Below are 14,633 nucleotides of genomic sequence, written 5' to 3' on the forward strand. Positions count from 1 at the left end.
TAATCTTCAAATTAGTCGAAATAAAAAAGCGTTTTGAGTCACTAGGAATAACACGTGTTACAAGGTATCTGCAAGTCGAGGCTTTATCTTGCTTACAACACTTTTAATATAGAGCTAAAGAGTAGGTATCTATATACATATGTTTGTAGCTACTGTTTATACAAGATATCGCAAAACTGGACCAAAGATTGCATTGTAAAGTAACAGAGCAGCAAACAATTTAGATATAAGCAGCAACAAAGGGATAAGAATAATGCAAATGGAAAATATACATATATTTAAAATACTTAAAGAAAATGCAAAGTTACTCCAAGAAAATGCAAAGTAAATGCAATTGAAAGTGTCCACTGTGATAATAGATAAATCGAAGTTTCAATGAGTGTGATAATAGGAAATAATCTTTTTAAAGAAGTCCAACAAAGTGAAAAGGAAGGAGAACTTGTCTAGCATGACAAAAAGTCGAATTGTATTATATGTAGAGTATACCCTTTAAGCTTTTTGTTTGCTTCTCAAAATTTTTTTTTTTATTCTTTGTAATAAATTCTAATTTGTTAATACCACATTGTGTTTGTTTAGCACTTTCTGTGGCAATTTTAAAAACAAATTTCCCAAAATACACTCATGTACAACCCAAAAACCACAAGCTCAATGTTTCCTTTTTCGATGACTTTCCAAATGCTTTTCGGTTCTTCTCGTTATTACTTTCTATATACTTACTTACTTACTTACTTACTTACTTACTTACCTCTAGCTGTACTATATTCTCAATGTAGAAAAATGTATAAAAAAAATGAAAGAAAAAAAAACACCTACTAACTCTTTTTCTGTATATACTTACAATTAGAGAATGTGGCATCAAAAAAAAAAAAAAAAAAAAAAAAGAAAAAGAAATTAATCAAAAATAATTTTTATATATCTATATTTTATATTAAACTATATTTTGTTGCTTTATCTTTGTATTTTTTTTCCTCCTCTTTGGACCAACCACACTCACACTCACTGTGTGTGGGTGTGTTTGTCTCTCTCTCTCTCTGTGTGTGTGTCAATGGTTGTGCCATTTTTTAGCATCAGCCCCGCAGTTGGATCGAGACAAATTTTCAGAAACGTGAATGCATCAAGTTTATACCATGCCCAAAGGACGATACAAAGTAAGTAGAACATTTAAATTGATTTTTAGCCAAATATTAAAAAAATATAACAAAAACAAAATGTGTAACAAGTGCAAGAGCATCCATGAACCACACAAATGCCTTAAGCGAACCCTTAAATTCAAAACCTGGTTAGAGAGAAATCCAAACCGAAACCCAAGAACAAGCAGACATGGACTTGGAGTCAGGAGTCAGGTTGACCCAGTTTTATTTTCTTTCTTATTTTTGTTTTTTTTTTTGTTATTTTGTGGATGGCCCAGTTTTCTGGCTGGTTTTGGAGTGCCTGCGCCGTGTTGGCTTGTTTGTGTATTTAGTTTCAGTTTTGGGCTTTAGCATTTATTGTTTATTATTATGACAGGCAGCACCCGCAGGCATATACCCCTCATACTTCACTTTCAACACTCCTCGGCTCTGCTACTTTTTTTTGTTGCCTTCTTGAGACAGTTGCCGCTGTCGTCGCAATTGAGATAAATGCGTTATAAACTTTGTTGCTTCAGCTTCAGTTATTCGGGTGAAAGTTTTATGATGGGGTTTATGACTCGCTGACTTTACATGACTGGCTAGCAAGCTAGCTAGTTGAATGGCTGAAGAGATGGATAGAGGGTTAAATGCTCTGATGGATAAATAGATAGATGGATGGATGGATGGATGGGTGGGTGGATGGATGCCGGCATTATCAGTTAGATACAATATTTGCTTAGTTTTATATATTTCAAACTTACACTTTTTAACTTGTATAAAATATGCACAATATCAAAAGACATGAAATATTGCTATACAAAGTCAGCCAGTCACTTGGCCAGTCAGTTGGTAAGATAGTCCTTTTTTGTTTGCTTTGTGGCATGTGGTGACACAACACGTGTTGCTCCATGTGCCACATAAATGTATATAGATTAATTTTATTTTTATTTCAACTGATTTATTCATTAGGCAATGAATGTAAGGCCTGTTTTTGGCCCGGTGGGCTGCATCAGTGGCGCTCGAGGCTTGTGCTGGCTGCTTGTGAATAAATGCGGTGATGCTGATGAATGTGATGTGTATTAGATGACTGTAATTGAAATTTATTATTTAGCACAGCAGCCGCATAGCTTTTTGACAGAGACAACCACCGACAACACTGCCACCGCCGACAATTCCGACAAGGCCGCAGACGAAAGAACAAACAGACAGTCAGTTGTTGCCATTGTTGTTACTGTCATATTTTTGGGTGGATGAGTTTGATGTAGATTCACGTGTACACTTGAGAAAAAAATGTTTACCAGTTGAATTTCAAATGAAAAATATATTTTCACCTTAGAAAATTCTCATGAAATTGTAAATTTTTCCTTTTTATATTTTTTTCTATTTTTAACAATTTTACTTTGACTTGTCGCTAAATGTTAAAGAATGTTTAAAAAAATATGCCTATCATAAAGATCTTTTTCAAACTTTGTTGGAGTTTGTTTCTAGGAATTTAAGAAATGTGTTTTATAAAAATCTTACAAAGCTTCACAAATGAGATCTTTTATATAATTATTTGCCAAAAAATCAAGACTTTGCTGAATTTTACCTGAAAAACATAAAGTTTCTTATCTAAAGACCTTCATTGCCTTAGTCATTTATGGCGTTACTGAACCTTTTTTGAAACATTTTCCCCATTTGGGCTTGCATTTACCTAATGCCTAACCTAATTGAGAATTACAATTTAAAATAAACTGTTATATTCATTGCCTACCTTTTGGGCTTTTGAGCACAACTTTTACTGCATTTAATTTAATTAAATTCTATTATGTTTATAAATATTAATACACTTTTCTCAAATAATAATTTTAGTTGAAAGTTTGAAAAAGGTGAATTTTAGTAGAAAAAAATATTATCCTCTTGCATTATTAACTTTGGAACTAAGTTCAAAATTTTGTTGCCATTTTGCAAGTAGATTTAATTAAAAAGTTTTAGCCTTTGTAGGATATAAATTTCATTCTGTTGACAGATTTTTATTTTTATTTTTTGTTTTGTCAAAGTGTAGGTATTTGGGAACAGAGAATTCAGAAAACAACAAGGCGAACATATTCCCACAATGGAGAGTGGAGAGTGCGCGCATGCATAAATAAAGCTTTATATTACACATGGGTATAACAAAATGATGGTCTAACTGAATGGCCTGGCCATGTATTTGAGTGTATACAAGAGGAGGATGTATGAATGTGTGTGTATGTGTGTGTGTTAGTTGGTGGGTGGTTTGAATGGTACACGAAGAAAAAAGGCAAAAAAAAATATATAGAGGAAATATCATTTACACAAATGAATTATGACAATAAATCTAGACAAAAACGAAGCCATCAATTTGTCAACAATTTGCCAAATAATTTGTCTCATTCTAACAAGTGTTTATTCACGTATACATATTTTATTTTAATCACCTTTGAACACAGATGCTGCTGTGGACAGGCTCAGATCACACATCAGACCATTGCGGGCATCGAGAGTGGGTCACCTGGTGATCTTTGGTTGCCCACCAAGCACACTCGTCCCCAGCCCACTGATGCCTACGGCACTATTGAATTTCAAGGTGGAGCACATCCCACAAAGGCTCAGGTAAGAGATTGATATACCTTTTTTTTAAATCAGCTTTATCTCCATTTCTCAATTGGCTTTTATCTCTCTTTTTTTCTGTGTGTCTGTTGTGTGTGCGTGTGTCTGCGTGTGTGTAGTATGTGCGTTTGTCGTTCGATACGCGTCCTGAGTTGCTGGTGCAGCTATTCACCAAGGAATGGAATCTGGAATTGCCAAAACTTTTGATCACCGTGCAGGGTGGCAAGGCCAACTTTGATTTGCAGGCCAAGTTGAAAAAGGTAAACGCAAAAAAAGGAAAAAAAAAAAAAGAAATAGAAATATAAACAAGCAAGGAAACTTTGACCTTCTCTCCCTAACCATTGAATGTCGTATTTCACACGCTAATTGAATGACTTTTTTCTTTTTTTTTCTGTGCAATCATTTCTCTTGAATTTTTTTGGTCTTCCTCTACTTTTTGTTGTTGTTGCTGTTGTAGGAGATACGCAAAGGTTTACTAAAGGCCGCCAAGACCACAGGAGCCTGGATATTCACCGGTGGCACCAATACGGGTAAGTCGGATGAGATTTAATTTAAGTTTTATGAGAGACACACACCACTAGCAATTTTATTTTTATGCCTGGCGATTACAGCCAAAGTTAAATAAGAAGCAATGGTAAACGAAGAGACGAAGAGAAGAAGGCAGAAAAGAGAAAACAAAAAAAAAAAAAAAACAACACACAGAAAAAGGAAACTTAAACTAAGACCAGGACAAAGAAGATGATGGAAAAAAGAGTGCTGGGTGAATGAGGTTGCAAAAGGAGCCACAGCAAATTGTGATGGGGCAGCAGGGCAAAGTCAGTGGGGGGGGGGGAGGACGAAAATGGCAAGCCAAGCGGCTGGGCAACCCCAGTTTCAAAATTAAATAAATAAAATCCCAAGCGGAAATCACACAGCCAGTGATTGTGCACACTTCAGGCCCAAACATATTGCGTAGAGGGTTCTACCCAGTAGCCCTATTAGGGTATATTGGGGTATATCATAGACAACAAGTGAGAGAGCTTTGTCTATAAGCTAGTCAAGTGATTGAAGTGAGATTCAATCTAGCTTAAGTAAACAATAGTTGTCTATAGTTATTGTGTGTACTTGTTTGTGTTTTAAGGGTAATCAATATACTAGTTTAGCATAGCTTTATTCCTGTGAATTTCCGAGTTCTAGAAGTTCTTTCTGTCATGAATAGAGTTATAGTCATGCCTGGTGTCAGTTTTTCATGCCAAACAAATTTGGCTTTTCCTCTGTTTAAAAGTACGACATGAATTATACTTTTAATCTTGGATCACTTTAATATAATATTACTAATCCTAGAATTAGAATTAGATTACAATGCCGAATGTTGATTTAAGTAAATTCTGGACTTCTGCTTGACGTTTTTTATTATCTTGAGACTTTTGTTTTGCTTATCAAGAAACTCTTTGTCTATCTCAAATGGATTAAAAGTGCTTAAAAGCTATTCAGACGTAAATGAAATCTATCTTTGTTTCCTCTGAGTCATAGAAAGTAAATTTTTCGTCGACCATAAAGCAAAGTTACCCAGAGTTACTCTACTTTTTTCCCCTTCTCCAAGAATATTCTGTAACATTTTACTGCTTTCAATTGTTGTTCGTCTAGCTGTTATTAAATTTTAGACACGCCTCCCCAAACTACAATACATTATATATATCTTTAGATGTAGATATATAAGATATATGTATATCTATCCAAACGAAGGTAGCCAAATACAAAAAGAACAAAAGTTGTTTACTTTGACTCTACATTAACCTTGTCATTGTTGTTCTTATTGTTGTCATTCCTGTTTCTCTTTTTCTTTCCTTCTTTCTATTCTTTGTATTTTTTAGGCGTCACGAAACAAGTGGGAGATGCTCTCCTACTGGAGGGTCAACAACGCACTGGTCGTGTGGTCAGCATCGGCATTGCCCCCTGGGGCATTGTTGAGCGCAATCATGAGCTGTTGGGCCACAATCGTGAAGTGCCCTGTCACAGTATTAGTTCACCAAGGTGAGTAACAACATTGTTTCGTGTGTGCATACTTAATGCACATGCCATACAGTCATAGTTATGCTCATTAACTATTAACAATCAGCTGCTATTGTTGCTATATATTCCCCTAGCAATTATTGTCCAAACAAAACTTTTGTTTTAATATTGATCGATCGAGTTATTTGCTTGTTTATTTCCTCCCCCCTATCAGATCTAAATTGGCTGTGCTGAACAATCGTCATGCGTATTTCCTATTGGTGGACAATGGCACACAGGCCAAATATGGTGCCGAATTGATATTGAGAAGAAAGCTGGAGAAATTTATATCAAACTTAAAGCTACATCCATGTAAGTGGTGACACTATATATAAATATTAAGTATACGCACATGAAACGTCTGAATTGCGCTGAAAAGTAGGCCATAGAAAATTGTCGTAGTCATGGTATTGCACTATGGGATGTTTTAATTTTATTTATTTTGTTTTTAAATTTTACAAACATAGATAAATTTAAATGCCAATTGGTATATAAAATATCAAGGTTTATTTTGAAATTTTTTTTAAAAAAGTTTTTGCATTAGGAAAGGTTTTATTTAGGGCAAATTATAGGAGCATTTTTTGATGTTAACATTTTTTGAAGGGAAAGCCATTTTGCATTAAATGTTGAAATAGTCGAGTTTTATGTCGTATATACACACAATATTTAATGCGTCTGTTTAATTTTTTTTGGTAAATATAAACAATTTCAAAAAGAATTTGTAACTTTAAGAAATATATCAAAAGATTGACACCTTACGTAATATAAAATATTAACAGTACGTGAATGAAAGCCACAATAACATATTCTTAAATGGATAAGTTGCTTTTAAATTTGGTATTTTTATATTTTATTTAAAATAACAAGCTAAACAAAGCCCTGCAGCTGATGCGAGATGCAAAAACCACAACTGTTGCTGCATTTAATGCAACAGAAACCGCATTTAATTGTACACATTCAGTTACAAAAACATTTAACTTTTTTCATTAAAATTTTTATATATTAAGTGCACAAGTTTCCCATGGTGTAGTAGTTAGCAGTAGGAAAAAAAAAACTGTTGGAAAAGTCATTTAGTCAAAGCACCTGTTGACGATTATGATGATGATGATTATAACTACCGATTAAAGGAACTATGTACATAGTTGGTTTTGGGGTGAAACTTGTTGAGCCACTCTTGGCTACGGCCTTTGCATGTTTCATTTATAATTGACGGTTGATGATAAATATATACATAGATATATATATATATATATACTTATATCTATAAATATTTTGCAGTTACACATTCCAGTACGCCAGTTGTCTGTCTGGTCATTGAAGGCGGTACAAACACAATACGTGCGGTGCTTGAATACGTGACAGATTCGCCCCCAGTTCCTGTTGTTGTATGCGATGGTTCTGGGCGGGCTGCCGATCTCCTGGCCTTTGTACACAAGTGAGTTTTTCAAGAAAAATGTTTAGCTTTAAGTTGGAAATATTTGCCTAGGTAACAAGAGGAAGCATCCCTCATGTAGTTGTGTGTATGTGTGTGTGTGGGTGTGTTATCAAAAGCAATTTAATGAGTAACCGCAAGTTGTGTAAATTTAATTAAGAACATGTTGGCATGCTGAATGCCAGGGCCAAAAGGAGCAGCAATAAAAGCAAGTCCTTGTCTATATATTTAATTTTCAGGCAGACAGACTGCTGTTACTTACTGCTGCTTCTTCTGTTTTGCTGGCTTCATTACTAAAAGTACGCAACATTTAGCAAATTATTTAAATTTAGCCCCCCCCCCCCAAAAAAAAAAGGAAAAGGGAAACAACCTTTTTGTTGTGTCCCTTCTATCCTTATGTGTGTGTGTGTGTGTATCTAATTTGATTGGTTTTATTTACTCTTTAGATATGCCTCAGATGGTGAGGAGCAACCGGTTTTGGAATCTATGCGAGATTATTTAATTGGCACCATACAAAAAACCTTTGAAGTTGGTCTTGATCAGTCTGAGAAACTCTATCAGGAGCTGCTGCAATGTACACGTAACAAGAATCTGGTAAACTTATTGCACCTGAAATATAAAACGCTTTATGTCGCTTTAGTTGCTTTTTCGCTTAGCTCATTGAAATTGCAAATCTGCTGGCATTTCATTTCACTGAACAGCTGAACAACTTATTCCAGCCAGAGAAAGGGAAAGATAGAGAGCTGACTCTGCATTATAACTTGGCATTAGATATGCACAAGTACAAGTAGTTATCCTTGCTGAAATTATTAATGAGCACAACTTAAAGTTTGCAGCATCAAGCAATTAAAAAGACATAACTCTAGAAATCCTTCACCCTGCGACTCTAAGGGAAAATGACATGGCCCGATAGAAACGTTTTGGGGACAAGTTTTCAATCACTTAAGTGTCGTGCGAAATATTTTGAATTTTTAATTAATACCAACCATGGGGAAAAAAAAAGAAGAAGGAAAAAAATGAAGGCAACCAAGAGCAACAAGAGGAAAAATTAGCCTAAGAAAATTCAATTGAACGTGTAATGAATTTGAAATCACCTGTCGTCTCTCTAGGGGTTTCAAGTTGTCTATTTCTAGACCATGTTTACCACCAACAACAACATCATCATCATCATCATTCACATCATCTCCATCGTCCGCATGGAGATGAGGAATTTCAACTTTTCCGCAGCTGTTATTAAGATTTTAATTGGTTTTTGAATAAGCAGCGTATCTAGCTACATTAAGAGATACTTAAGGTTTTTCCCTATTATTATATATTTTCCCTTACTCCCTCGCACTCTCTTACCATCTCTCTCTATCTCTTTCACTCCTCATCTTGTGCCGTCGCCACAAACAGATTACCGTCTTTCGCATACAGGAAAAGCCAGAGGGTGAGGCCCAGGAATTAGATCAGACAATTTTAACGGCCCTGTTTAAGTCACAGCATTTAAGTCCACCGGAACAACTGAGTTTGGCATTGACTTGGAATCGTGTGGATATAGCAAGAAGCGAGATATTTGTCTATGGCCAAGAATGGCCAAATGGTGAGTTCACTTCCCCCAACCAGCACGACTCTGTTTCTCTTTACCTATTTCCTTGTAATATTTTTATTTTCTTTTCTTCTTCTTATTCTAATTTGCGTTTTTTTTTTTTTTATTTTTTGTCCCTTTAGGCGCCTTGGATGAGGCCATGATGCAGGCTCTAGAGCATGATAGAATCGATTTTGTTAAATTACTCTTAGAAAATGGCGTTTCAATGAAGAAATTTTTAACAATACCCCGCCTCGAGGAACTCTATAATACAAAACATGGTCCGGCAAATACATTGGGGTAAGTTAAAAAGATGACACCGCCCCGCCCTCCCCTCCATTTATACCCTCAACCACTGCCGCAGGAATATTTCTGCCTATGTAAATGTCATCATCATTTTCATCAGCTTTTCTTCTTTCTTTTCCTTTTGCTTCTTCTTTTTTTATTTTGGGTCTCATTTCTTTTCAATTACAGTTACATACTGCGCGATGTGCGCCCGCATATACCCAAAGGCTATATTTATACACTCCACGACATTGGCCTGGTGATCAATAAACTAATGGGCGGGGCCTATCGGTAAGTGAGCCAACCTAGTATAGTCAGCGAAAAAAAAAAAAACAGAACCAACAACGGCAAGTGCCAGTGTCCTGAAAGGACACAAAAAACAAACCAGTCAACACATTTTTCGTGTTTTATCGTTTATTAAAAAAAGGAAATCAAAGCAACAACAGCAACTGGTTGATAAAATTTTAAGTAAAAAAACTAACTGCCCACCAAATTTAACTTTCCATACCCGTTTTATGTTTTTTTATTGTCATTTATTGGAACAAAGTTTTTTGTAGTCATTTTATGTTTAGAGAAACATGTCCAATCGAAGTTTTGAATGAAAGATTTTTAGTCTCTAATGTTTAGAATATCTTTTTGTTATCTATCAAGTCAAAGATTCTATTATCCAAAATAAGGAAAATTAGATAGCGAAACTTATAGCTTGGTAGACTGGAATAACTGCTTTAAAGTCTTCGCTAATAACTAACTTGAACTAGTTAAAATATTCTACTCAAGTTGTTAAAGTACCTTAACTTGTTAATTTTAAATTTTTAATCAAAAACCATTCAAAGTAGACTACACATACCCCTACTGTTCAAGTGCAGGGTATGTAAAACTATGAGTAGAAAAAAGTAAAAAAAAAAACTTTCTTTTAAAAATCAGAAGTAAATGGCAACTCGTCCTTTAAGTTTTAACACTGACTTTGCCCTTTGTGTGTCCCATCATTGTAGGTTAACCTGTTGCAGGGGATTAAAAATTTGATGAGTAAAAATTTGTTTATGAAAATTTTGTTGCTCAAAGTTTTTGTGGCTCCGCCATCGTTGCTGCTCAAGACACTTGCTCCTTGTTGAAAAGAAGGAAAAAAAAATTAAAAAGGCGAGAAGGCTTTAATTATGCCGCGCATTAACATTTTGGCCAGCAAGGCGAAAAAATTGTTGATGCTTTTATTGTTGTTGTTGTTGCTGTTGATGCTTGTGGTTTTTGGTTAAAATTTAGTTAGCGCTCAACTCTTGTGGCAAAGTAATTTTGTTTAATATCTTTTATATTCGTTGCGGTTTCATTCGGCAATGGTGAACGTTGCAAAAAAAAGGGGCATAGCGACCCTTAACCAACAGAATTATTTGAGGTTTCAATAAAAACTCTCGTTGGCGTTGGCGTTGGCCTTCTCGTTGGCCATGTCGATAGCCAGAGTTGGTCTTTGTGGTCAAGGCGACCGCTCCGGAAGTTTCAATCACTCAATGTAATTAAAAGCGCAAAAAAAAAGTTCGGCCTGAAAGTGAACTGAACTGTACACACAGGGAAGAAAAATTAATAATAACTCTCAATTTCGATACGCCGAAGTTTTTCTACTCTTGCCACTTGATAAAGTGTTACACGGTCTTCCGAATGCAGTGAACCGTAACGAAATTATATTCAAACGATTAAATGGCTTTGACTTTCACTGCCCCAATCAATCTTTTGTTGTAAATAATATAAAGCAAAGTCACTGGTCAGTGTAAAAGTCATTAGATAAACCCTTTTCAAAAACTTTTTAAGCAGAAAGAAAGTTTATTAAATGATTTTTTACTTGCCAATCAACTCGAGTGTAGTTTAAGTTGGGCTTGTCTTAAAAAATACTCTAATCAAGTCTACAATGTCTCCAAAAGTTACCTTAAACCTAGAGAGTCAGAAATGCTGGCCTAGAGTTCTAGGTTCATCAGATATTTTATAAAGTTAAATTGAAATTGATTTTCAAAGCATCTCTACAAAGTCTCCAAAGTCCCCAAAACTAATCAAAATCTACAAAGTCTATAAAGATTACTCCGCCATAAATTTGGTTTTGAAAGCATCTCTACAAAGTCTCCAGAATGTTAATCAAGTCTGCAAAGTCTATAAAGGTTACAGAATTCAAACAGCGCCATAATTCTAAATTGATCATATAAACTAAAAATTGAGTTAAGGTATATATTACGAAGTCTCCAAAATATAAATTAAGTCTACAAAATATACAAAATTTTTTAAATCCAAGAGTAGCAGAATATTAGGTTAGTCAGATTTCTCATAGGAGCAGATAACTGAAAATTGAGTTTTAAAAAATCTCTACAAAGTCTCCAAAAAGTACAAAAGGTCTGCAACTAATTATAAAACAGTAATAAACAGTAAGTTAAAGTTAGCTAGTTAAAATTCAAAATGAAAATAATTTTAAAAAGTCTCCAAAATTTGTAACACTTTCAAAGATTGAAGTCTCCAATAAATATTTTGTTAAAAAAATGTATTAATTGATACTTTAATACTTTTCTGAAGGTTTCCACCCCAAAAAGCACACAATAAAGAACTTAAGAAAAATCACCAAAAATAAATGAAGTGTAAAACTATAAATAAATTAAAAGTTATATCTCCTTTCTTCTAATTCCACAAAGTCTTTAACGACCTCTGATCAAAATAATGCTAATTAATGTTGCTGTAAATCTGTTAACTAAATAAGAAAATCATGAATAATATTAAGTCAACAAGTTTCCCAAAAGGAAAAAAAACGGTATCTAAACTGGAAACAAGCAAATATACTTTTAAGTTTAATGCTTGAAGTGAACATAAAAGTAAGTCCCGGACTAATTCAACCAAAGTCGTCAACCTTATACAAAATTTCCAGAGCAACGCTCAGCCAATGTCTACATAAAATTGAAAATTTGCATAATTTTACTTTCTTTCCAAATTATTTGATGACAAAATTATTATATCCAGTGGCAAGGGTATAAAAATAAATATTCATTTTGCTGACTTTGGCACTCAAACCGAAAGTTCTTCGCTTCGATTTCCATCAACTTTCTTTCTTTTATGCTTTTTGTTTGTTGTTTTTTCTCATTTCGCACAAAAAAAAAAAGAAAGAAGAAACTCATTGCCGTCTGCTGTTGCTGCTTTTGGCAGTTTAATCTTAAACTTTTTGTGCTTTATTTTATTCTTGAATAAACATTTGCTCGGCTTAAATAGTTTTGTGTTTGCATATATATAGACCAAGAAACCAAAAAAAAAAGTGCCAAAAAAGGGAAAACTTAAATTGACACTATACTTAACCCTTTTGTTAGGATGCTCTCTTTGTGTGTGTGTGTGTGTGTGAGTCTGTGTTGCTTGGCCCAATCAAAGGTCCTGATTCTGGGCCAAGTTATCTGACAAATGGCCATCTAAATGGTAAATGTTGAAGCTAAAAAGCTTTCTCCAAAACCGGCGACGTCTAAACTGATGTTTATATTAAATTACGGTTTTCGGCATTTTGGCCTTTTCTTGGTCGACTGGCCTTAACTCACCTTTAGGCCAGTTTGGTTTGTTTGTTTGTTAACTGGTTGCCGCTTCCATTGTCTAGACTCTCGAGTCTTCCCTCCCCGGTCCCGATCTCTCTCTCTCTCTCTCTGCCCAGATGTCTGCTCTGTTTTGTGTTGTAACGACTCCCAAAGTGTGTGCCAATTTGTGCGTAATTAAAAGCGTTAAAGTTTTTGTGATTTGCTTAACATAAAATTTGCATTGCAATTGATTTGCCCTTTTTATATTCATCATAAATTATTTATGGGCCTCATTTAATTGCTCGCTCGTAAAGTACACAAAAGACGGTAGATGGTAGTTAGGTAGGTAAGTAGGTAGGTAGGCAGGCAGGCAGGCAACAGGCGTTCTCTCTCATTGAATTGAATTGCCGGAAAATAAATGCAATTACTTTTGAATTTCTACTCTAGATAGAAGAAATCACTTAAGCTGCGAACAAAACAAACAAAGGGATAACGCTGAAGCAAAAAAAGAAAAAATACCAAAGACACGCTTAGAAGAAACCAAAAATGACAAAACTCATGGCAAGAGAGGGGACAGGGGAGATAGGAGTTCAGAAAGCGTTCAAAACGAAATACGAAAAATAAGTAAAGCAAATTAAAACGCGTTTCTCTTATTATGCCAATTTTTTGTCTTTTTTTTTTGGCTCCTTCCTGTGTCCCGAGAAGGCGTTTTAAGTATAACGAGAATCAAGACACATATTAGGACGTTTGTATGCCCTCTTTTAGTGTCTTTAAAAACATTATAAATCGCTAGTTAAAACACTAAAGAAATTTATTTTTAATTAATAAGACTAAAGTAAAATTAAAGCTTTGAATGTAAAGTTACACGTTTTCTAAGTGTATAAAATCTATCACCTTCTCTATTCTCCAGTCTTAATCTTGTATAACACTTTAGCATAATATTTTTTATCTTTTATGCCCTTTCTTCTTCATTTCCAAGGAGCTAAAGAGCTTGTATCTCCCTTTTCTATGTACTTTTAGCTGACAGGCCAAACTAATTAACTTATGACTTAGAATTAAATGTCTTGTCTTATGTTTTTCATAAATTTTTTTGCTACAATTTCAATTAATGCTATTTTTATGGTCTTTATTTTTTATGTCTTAATAATCGTTATTTTATATAAAGACAAAAAAAAATTCTGTAAAAATTAGAACAAAAACTCAACTAGTATCTAATATATGTAGATTATAGAAGTTCCAATTTATTAACAAATAGATGGAAGATAAAATCTATACCTTTATTTCGTCTGCAATTTCTGATGTTATAGAATATTCTTATAGGTAGGAATCCTTACTTCTTACTTAATTATAAAGAACTGTGTTAAGGAGTAGGAGATAGGACTAGGATCTAGTCCTGTGCTCTACAATTGTTTTATTTAGACCTAAGTATAAAATGTCATATTCTAGTTCCGGCTATAAAGAGTTTGGTCAATTGGTCAAATGGTTTAGTTTAGAACTAGCTGCCAATAAATGAATCTAGGTCTATTTATATCCATCTCAAGTTATGTTCATAAAAATATCTGCATTGTAAAAAAAGCTCCCTGTTCGATTTCCACATTTAATCAGGGATGTCTTTTTTTTTTAAATCTTGAAAATAAATGAAAGGACATTCATATAACCCTCTCCCATACAAGGGTATATTAAAATGCAAATACATTGTCCCAGCATTACTTACTGATATACATATATATAGATATGTATGTTTGTATGCTTATGCATAAAAATCTCGTCAACTTGAGAGATTTTCGTTTTGCGTTCCGCTTTCTACATTTTTTTTTACTTTGTTTTTCTTTATCTGTACTTTGCAGATCTTATTATACGCGACGAAAATTTCGTCCCATTTATGCCAAGGTGATGAACAGCTATGCAAATGCTTGCCGCAAGTCCTCGACCTATCAATATCAACGATATGCGGGTGCCAACTCACTGAGTTTGGTGACAGGACTCTTGCCCTTCACCTCGGAGATGGCGCTTTTCGAGTTCCCATTCAATGAGCTGCTGGTAAGTAAACGAAGAAACCAACAAACGAATGAATGAATGAATGA

General features: G+C 34.4%; 1 protein-coding gene across 6 annotated transcripts in view; it reads left to right on the forward strand.

Moving 5' to 3' along the window:
- LOC6638521 (transient receptor potential cation channel trpm) overlaps nucleotides 1-14,633 on the forward strand; it is a 43,992-nt gene that overhangs the window by 12,485 nt on the left and 16,874 nt on the right. For all 6 annotated transcript variants that reach the window (XM_047009489.1, XM_047009490.1, XM_047009492.1 and 3 more), the window contains 12 exons: nucleotides 1,066-1,148; nucleotides 3,560-3,722; nucleotides 3,839-3,979; nucleotides 4,177-4,249; nucleotides 5,573-5,732; nucleotides 5,926-6,062; nucleotides 7,029-7,185; nucleotides 7,629-7,776; nucleotides 8,578-8,764; nucleotides 8,893-9,049; nucleotides 9,224-9,325; nucleotides 14,397-14,589. In XM_047009489.1, the coding sequence (XP_046865445.1) occupies nucleotides 1,066-1,148; nucleotides 3,560-3,722; nucleotides 3,839-3,979; nucleotides 4,177-4,249; nucleotides 5,573-5,732; nucleotides 5,926-6,062; nucleotides 7,029-7,185; nucleotides 7,629-7,776; nucleotides 8,578-8,764; nucleotides 8,893-9,049; nucleotides 9,224-9,325; nucleotides 14,397-14,589 (1,701 nt within the window). The remainder of the gene's footprint in view (nucleotides 1-1,065; nucleotides 1,149-3,559; nucleotides 3,723-3,838; nucleotides 3,980-4,176; nucleotides 4,250-5,572; nucleotides 5,733-5,925; nucleotides 6,063-7,028; nucleotides 7,186-7,628; nucleotides 7,777-8,577; nucleotides 8,765-8,892; nucleotides 9,050-9,223; nucleotides 9,326-14,396; nucleotides 14,590-14,633) is intronic.

This window comes from Drosophila willistoni, assembly GCF_018902025.1.
Source record: "Drosophila willistoni isolate 14030-0811.24 chromosome 2L unlocalized genomic scaffold, UCI_dwil_1.1 Seg139, whole genome shotgun sequence".
Classification (NCBI taxonomy): domain Eukaryota; kingdom Metazoa; phylum Arthropoda; class Insecta; order Diptera; family Drosophilidae; genus Drosophila; species Drosophila willistoni.